The sequence below is a fragment of the Octopus bimaculoides genome, chromosome 7 (assembly GCF_001194135.2).
Source record: "Octopus bimaculoides isolate UCB-OBI-ISO-001 chromosome 7, ASM119413v2, whole genome shotgun sequence".
NCBI classification, from domain to species: domain Eukaryota; kingdom Metazoa; phylum Mollusca; class Cephalopoda; order Octopoda; family Octopodidae; genus Octopus; species Octopus bimaculoides.
Genome location: NC_068987.1, coordinates 13843459 through 13852079, shown reverse-complemented (window position 1 = coordinate 13852079; position 8621 = coordinate 13843459). Strand labels below are relative to the sequence as shown.

Sequence of the window (8621 nt, the reverse complement as noted above, 5' to 3'; positions counted from 1 at the left end):
TATATATATATATATATTCCCATATTTTAGTGTAGCTGTTATGCTTTTATACATACATATATGTTTTTATATATGTATACATACATATATACTTATAAACAAACACACACACACACACACACACACACACACATATATAACTTCAGCTGGTTTTTTTAAGCCTGGCACTTTTTCTATTGGTCTTTTTTGTCAAGTGGTGTGAAGGGCAGACAGAAAGAGACCCACACACAAAGATGTATACATGACATGCTTCCACACAGTTTCCATCTACCAAATTCACTCTCAAGGCACTGATCAACTAGGGGCTTTTGTGTATGTAACAAACTAATCCAAGGTGTAATGCAGTAGGATTGAACCAGAAATCACATGGTTGGAAAGCAAACTCCTTAACTACATAGCCATGTTTTCCATCCATAATTATTCCACATGCAATGGTTGGATGACATACACAAACTTTTAACAATATTTGATGGATATTTTTTTTTTAATATTTATCTATGTGTTCTTTTTTTATTTATTTACTTTAGGCATGAAGATGAGTTTTGAGAAGTTGCTTGCTGATGCCCGTTTGCTTGTAACACGACTAAAAGATCATGATTCTTTAGCCAATACATTAATGGAAAGTACCAATGCCCTGCATAATCAAATTGATGCTATGAAAAGGGTAAGTATCTGTTTTTTCTTATTCTTTTTACTTGTCTTAATCATTGGACTACAGCCCATGCTGGGACAGTGCTTTGAAGGCGTTTAGTCAAATAAACCGACCCCAGTACTTATTTTTAATTCTGAGACTCAATCTATCAGTCACTTTTTCCAGACCCCTAAGTTACAGAAATATCAACAAACTAATACTGGTTATCAAGTAGCTGGGTGGCAAACACAACCCATCCAAAGACACACGCAATGGGCTTCCTCCTATTTCTGTCTACCAAATTCACTCACAGGCATTGGTTAGCCAGGAGCTATAGTAAAGAAAATACTTGCCTATAATACCATGCTATGGTAGTGTTTGTTTTTGTTTTTCACCAAGAAGTGGATGTTCCTTGGAATTAGAAAAACAAACTAGATTTACTGATTTGAATTTGTTTTTTAAATCCTAAATTTCAGTTTCATTGTCAGTCTGTAACTTGTGTCAATGACTGATATTGGTTTGTGAATAGCACTGGATAACTTTGAGCAGATCAATACACAGAGTTGATTGACAGGAGTATTTGATCAAGCTGTGCTTCTCCTAACTTCATTATGAAGCACATTGTCCTAAAATTCAAAACTTTAAGCATGCAGTCTCCTTCAAGTGCCTTTATAGCGCTCTATCCTGTTAAAGTTCAGGGCTTTAAGGTTATAGCTATACTGTTATAGTTCTTTATATATTCATCATCATTTAACGTCCGTTTTCCATTCTGTCATGAGTTAGACACTTTGACTGGAGCTGGTAAGCCGGAGAGCTGCACCAGGCTCCAGTCGTCTGTTTTAGCTTGGTTTCTATGACTGGATGCCCTTCTTGATGCCAACCACTCTACAGAGTGTACTGGCTGTCTTTTACATGTCGCTGGCACTGGCCATACCAGTGCAGTCTTCTGGGTTAAAGTATGAGAGAAGGGACCAGAGCAGAACAGGTTTCTTGCTGTAGAGAAGCTACATGCCTGCTCACATTTTAGAAGAGAGAGTGGGAATGGAGTGATTGAGGCTGTTTCTATCAAAAGTATGTAAAGTAAAAGATATAAAATATAAAAATACTCTAAAAGAAAGCCAGGAATTTCGTTTATCAGTTGAAAAGTCTGAAGTACATTAAGTTAAAATTAAAAGATGGATATCTAACACAACTTAATGACCTTTTTAAAAGGTACACTTAGATACACACACATTCTTTTTTGAGACTAAACCATTGCTTAAATGTCTTCTCTGGCTATCCATCATAGGTCAACCTTGACTTTTCTTGTTCAGTAACCATCTCTGGTACGCATGCTACAAGTCCTGCTCTCGATCTGTAGCAGTGGTGACATCTGCTGCATGTAACGCTACTGTCTGAATATAAAATTGTTGAATATAAGATTGTTTGAATATAAAATTTACATGAATGTAACACGAAATATTGCATGAACTGAAATGTAAATTATTTTGTAAAAGATCAAAAAAAGTTTACCCCTGCAAAATATATTGAAGAAACATTGCATCTATAGAATAAAGATTAAATAAAAAATCCAAATCTAAAATCTATTAACATTTCATTCTTGAGAACAGGATTGCTTCTACCAGAAGGGTAATCATAGAGGGTCATAGAAGCCCTTAAATTTGATTTGGTTATTTTTAAACTGGGAAACAGTCAAACTAGTATCTGTGAAACTGGATATTTTAATGCATTATGTGGCTGCATAAGTAGAGACATGAGTATGTGGTTAAGAAGTGTAGCACCTTGGGCAAGTGTTTTCTACTGAGTGGTTTTGGTGGAGAGAAACTGAAAGAAGTCTATTGTGTTTTGGGTTCAATCCTACTGCACAGTATCTTAGGCAAGTGTCTTCTACTATAACCTCAGGTCAACCAAAACCTCATGAATAAATGTAGTAGATGGAAATTCCATTGTGTGTATATGTGTATGTGAAAGGGCTCATGCCCTCTTTGAAAGATAGGAGTGTGTGTGTGTGTGTGTGTGTGGCTGCCATGTCTTGCAGGTTGAGCAACCACATAACTAGTTGTTATTTGGTGCCAAGTCAGCCTGACTGAACATAGTTATGTCCTAAGACATTCCAGCCATGACTATTCCATCTGTTTAGGTGCATGCCTAAGATTATGTTACCTATTGTATCCTTCCTTCTCCCAAAACTGTTAGGTGCGATTTGAGAGAGATTTTGTTGCTATTTCTAGCAGGCAGGGCAACTACATAGAGACACCACCACTTGTTGGCTTGTTGTAATTAGTGTTTTCCATATATAGAACTTATTGTATTGATTTCTTTGTTCCAATTAATCTTAAAATATTTCCACTTTTTCTCTCTTCAGTATCATGACGGTATAACCGAGCTGAATGAAATAGCTCGTCATCGACCACGATCTACTTTAGTTCTAGAAATAGCACAGGAAAACCGACAGATTCGTGATCTACAGCATGAAAACCAGGAATTGCGGCTGTGTCTTGAAGAGCACCAAAGTGCCCTGGAACTAATAATGCAGAAGTACCGGGAACAAGTGGTTCAACTCATACAGAGCAACCAGTTTGAGAAATCAATCTCTAGAAGCAGTGAGCAAGGAACGGTAATGTACCAGCGCTATTTGTTTGATGTAACACCATGTCCTGTAATATTTCCTGATTTATTTTTGTTGGCACTCCGTCGCTTACGACGTCGAGGGTTCCAGTTGATCCAATCAACGGAACAGCCTGCTCGTGAAATTAACGTGCAAGTGGCTGAGCACTCCACAGACACTTGTACCCTTAACGTAGTTCTCGGGGATATTCAGCATGACAAAGTGTGACAAGGCTGACCCTTTGAATTACAGGCACAACAGAAACAGGAAGTAAGAGTGAGAGAAAGTTGTGGTGAAAGAGTGCAGCAGGGTTCGCCACCATCCCCTGCCGGAGCCTCATGGAGCTTTAGGTGTTTTCGCTCAATAAACACTCACAATACCCAGTCTGGGAATCGAAACCGCGATCCTATGACCGCAAGTCCGCTGCCCTAACCACTGGGCCATTGCGCCTCCTCCTGATTTATACCATCTCCTTTAATTGCTGCTTGTATAGGACTTTGAAACATAGGAATTGAGTGTCTATCTCTGTTCTTAAACCTCGCACTCTGTTCAGCACCACCTCTTTATCTCTGGTCGTCCCACCTCATTCTCCACATCATCCCACCTCTATTAATTAAGTCATGTGAGTGCTTTTTCTGAAATATTTCAGAATATATTGTGAGAGCTGTTGGTCTTTGCCTCCCACTCTTTTTTTACTTGCAGTACCTCCAACCACCTCCATTTTACCTTCTGCCTGGCTTACAAAACATTAGTTCCTCTTACCTTCCCCTCTCCAATTGTAGTTTCCTCCCCTTCATTCATCTCACACCACTTCTCTCTTCTTTCCACCTTCCTTTATATCATTCCCTTTACTTTCATCACCCCTCTCCCTTCATTTACCTCAATGACCCTTTCTCTTTCTCCCCCTCCCTCTCTCTCTCTCTCTCTCTGTCTTCTCATTCTTTCATTTTAATACTTTCATCATTTTATTTGCCCACACCAAACCCATAAAACCAGTTCTCTCTTGCTTACTCACTCGTAGTCAAAGAACAAGAGCCCAAAATGCTATATAATAAATACTTCACTCCTCACAGAGTTGAACACATCAAACACTTCCACAGATAAAATACTCTGAGTCTTGTTCATTTAATGTGCAGAGTTAACTTAACCGGTAAAGTTGATTGCAAGAGACAGGTTTGAAATTCTAGACATTTGTTGAAGAAATAGCAAAAATGGTTTGAACATGTTATGAAAAATGGATGAAGTACATCATGTAGAAATTACTTCTTTGTGTTAGTGGTAACTCCTCATCATTTATTCATCATTTAACACCTATTTCTCCCTGATGCATGGGTCAGATGGAATTTGAGGCAGATTTTTCTGTGTCTGGATGCCTTTCCTGTTGCTAACCCTTGCCTAACATTTTAATTTCATAATTTTTAACCAAACATAGATTAGTTGTTCTTATTGTACCAATCTGTGCATCCCCCACTTTTCTTCAGCTGTCACATCTTTGATATTCTGCTTTGTCAGAATAGGAAGGTCAAAAGGCTGTCTATGATGGAAATTGCAGCCAAACCTCCCTTGAATTGCCGCCCTACAATGCTATAAAATGAAGGACTCGTTGGATGGTGTGATCCTAGATATACTATTCCTGAAAACAAGATGGTATGATCATGGCTGAACCTCTTGGGTCGTGTATTGTCCGGACTTGACCACAGGTCAGGTCAGTCCAAAACAAGAACAGTTATTTCATAGAAAATGAAAAGAACTTCTATAATTAGTTCAGCTGCTCAAATATCATTGTCATCATCCTCATCATCATCATCATCAACAGTATCATTATCATTGTCATAATTATCGTTATCAACAGCAGTGTTATCATTGTCATTGTTATCATCATCATCATCATCATCATCATCATCTTCAACGTCATCGTCATCGTCATCGTCAACAGTAGTAGCTAGGTCTAATTTCCATGACCGTTTGACCAATTGTCCAGCACCTTAAACTCAGACTACAATTAGATAAATGTCTTATATTTTCATTCACTTCTTTCTTCATATTTTGAACATCTGAGTGTGTGTATGTATGTATGTGTGTGTGAGTGCACGCATGTGTGTGTGTCTGTCTGCGTATGTGTGCACATGTGCGTGTGTGTGTGTGTGTGTGAAACAATATTTTATTGATCGGGGTCTATGAAACGAGGTGGTGAATGTTTGATGGAAACTAAAGAAAAAATAAAATAAGAATGAAGAAGAAGAAGAAGAAGAAGAAGAAGAACGGTAATACTAAGCAAGCTAGCAACTAAATAAATGATGCAAGCCAACAGCTGTAAAAGAAATTGGTTAAACAGACAAAGCAAGATTCTGATGCTTGTTTCATCAGCTGTGAAACGATAGTGAATTGAAGCTATTTTTACCTTTTGGTTATTCAGAATTTTAGTCTCCGATTTCACCACTGACTTTCAATGGCCACACATTTTGTCATTGTCTTTTTTTGTTTTCTTCAAGTTTTGTATATTGGAATATACTGGAGTAAAGTAACCCGGTTTCTTGACCCAAATCTAATCTTTACTTTCGGAAACGATCAATTTTTACGTGTGTATTCTTTGGAAGTCCTTTGCTAGTGTTGTTGCCAAAATAGAATTCACTTTTTCTCTCTTTCTCTTTCTCTCTGTCTGTTTCTCCTTCCCTCCCTTTCTCTCTCTCTCTCTCTCTCTCTCTCTCTCTCTCTCTGTTTTTTCTCTCTCCCTCTCTCTATTTCCCTCTCCTTTTTCCTTTCTGTCTCTCTCTCTTTCCCTCTCTTTCTCCGTTCTTTTTCCTTTCTCTCTCCCCTTCCCTCCTTTTCCATCCCCCTCTCTTTCTCTTTCTCTCCCACTCTCTCACTTTTCTCCCCTCCCACTCTTTCCCCTTCTCCTTCTCTCTTTTTCCTTTCTCTCTCCCTCCTCCTGCCCTTTCCTCCCCCCTCTCTCTTCTCTTCCACTTTCCCCCTCTTTCCCTTCCACTCTCTCACTTTTTTCCACTTTCTCCCTTTCTCTCCCACTTTCTCTTTCTATCCCCATCTTTCTCCCCCCTCCTCCCATATAACATTCTTTGAAGGTCTTGATCCATTATGGCTAGATGTTGTTGTTCTTGTTCTTTAGCTCCCAAGTCAGCTCTGATCAATCAAACCTGTGATGAAAGGCATTCTTGCCATGACCTTCCCATCTTTTATTTCTTCCTTAAACAGAGTTTACTTGAAAGCACGTTATACAATGTGCTTATTTTTAAGGCAATGGGGGTATTTTGAGAGAGATTTGGTTGCTCTTTCTAGCATGTCAGACAACCACATAGAAGCACCCTATAAAATAACTATCATGGTGAAGTAGAACTCAACACTATAAGTAGCTAGAGGTTGCTGTATACCCCAGATGTTCTTCATGAACAGGTAAAAAGCTATAGAAATCCCATTTCTAAAGCAACAACCCTTTGAAACTTGTCTTTGTATTTGATTTGCAAGATTTTTGATGTGAACTCATCTGTTGAAACAGATTTTGTTGTATGTTGGGAGGGTCATGTTGCCAATAATAAACACACATACACACTGGTTCTGTATCACTTCTTTTATTATTATTATTATTAGTAGTAGTAGTAGTAGTAAGTTGGTTAAGGCAGTGAGCTAACAGAGTCTTTAACATACTGGACAAAATGATGAGCAGCATTTGTCAGTCTTTACATTCAGGCTGTAAAGTGGTTGATCTTATCAAGGGCATCCAGCCATAAAAGCCATGCCAAAGCAGTCATTGGAGCTCAATATGGTCCTTAGGCCCATCAGTTTCTGTCAAACTGTCGAATGTACTCCAGTATAGAACATGGACATTGAATAATGACAGCGACGACGATGATGATGATGATGATAATTGCTTATAATATAATTTGTTACTTTTTCTTTCTCTTCCGTAGGATAATGTTCAAATGATTGACAAAATCTGTGAAATGGCTGCTGTGATGCAAAAAGCTGTAGCAGTGGATGACACTGCCGTGTCTAAAGTACAGGAAAGGCTGACTCAGCTAGAAATAGAAAATCGTGGCTTACGGGAAATGCTGGAGATCTGCTCGACAACCAAACATCGCATTCTCGAGGACCAGAACGAGGTCAACTCCTTAGGAAATGATGACTCAGATAGGGCCACGCCAACGAAACAACTGTGATACATGTAAATTAAATAAATGGAACAACAGAACTTGTTGGAACAGGGTGTGTGAAAACCATTGAATTGAGGATGTGTATATGTATGCATGTACATGAAAATTAAAAAAAAAAAAAAGCAAAAATTTAAATAAAAACAAAAATTTTTTTAAAATCTTTAAAGAACATTGGAAATGTTAAGAGGAAAAGTATAAAACTGTGTGTATGTATGTGTGCGTGTATATATATATATATATATGTGTGTGTGTTTGTGTATGTATATATGCGTGTTTAAAGGTCCTGAAAAAAGGAAAAAAAATTCTCTGAAATATTAATAAAACTGTAATAGTCTATTTATCTGCTATGATATTTTGAATTTCTTTTTTCTATATCATAGTGAAATTTTAAAAAACTTTCTTGAATGTTTTATATAAATAAAACTTGGAAATATGAATGTTGTTCTAATTACTTCAAGAATTGCTCTGCAATATTTTATCACCTGAAAGAAACTTGTTTTGTTGTGTTATTTGCAGTTCTTCATCTGAATCACGGTTTATAATTCTATTTATCACTTGTTCATGTTTTATATCTGTACATATGAAAATTTAGAATTACTTTCTGTAAATTATTAACGATGACTTTCAGTAAATTATTAATGATGACAAAATGACTGATGTGTTGGAAGGATATGAATAAATTAACAAATAAATAAATATATATATTGATATGCACATATATATACGATGATATATATGTATATATGATTATAATCCAAGAAAGTTAGGGGTTGTGAATCCAACCCACTAAGGGATAATATCTATCCAATATACTGCCGGAAGGATACCCGATTACTATTACACTAGTGTTTTTACTGAGTGTAATAAATGGGTGCAGGTAAAAGGAAATTTTACCCTTAATTTATATAGCAATAAGAAAATGGAGGGGAATATGTGGTACTCATCAACTTGCAGACATTGTATTATGTCAATTTACCTGTTTATTTTTCAACCAAGAGGACAGGACAATAAAACCAATATACAAACACATGTATATACAGTTGCTAATGACATGGTAAACAAATTAATCCGGTGAAATAGGGTAGACAACAGTCCTGCTAAAATAGGAGATGGAAACATAAAAAGGCAATGATGAATGAAGACAAATAAAGCAAAGAATAATGATAGTTTGAGGTAGAGTAAAGTAAGAATAAGAAAATGAAAATAGAAATAGAAG

The 8621-nt window shown here is 37.0% G+C and overlaps 1 protein-coding gene across 4 annotated transcripts in view; it reads left to right on the top strand.

The window, feature by feature from the left end:
* Positions 1-7842, top strand: part of LOC106870908 (FGFR1 oncogene partner 2 homolog) — a 25243-nt gene extending 17401 nt beyond the window's left edge. For all 4 annotated transcript variants that reach the window (XM_052969254.1, XM_052969255.1, XM_052969256.1 and 1 more), the window contains 3 exons: positions 528-664; positions 2997-3248; positions 7163-7842. In XM_052969254.1, the coding sequence (XP_052825214.1) occupies positions 530-664; positions 2997-3248; positions 7163-7411 (636 nt within the window). In that variant the 5' untranslated portion in view covers positions 528-529 and the 3' untranslated portion in view covers positions 7412-7842. The remainder of the gene's footprint in view (positions 1-527; positions 665-2996; positions 3249-7162) is intronic.
* Positions 7843-8621: the final 779 nt, after the last annotated feature.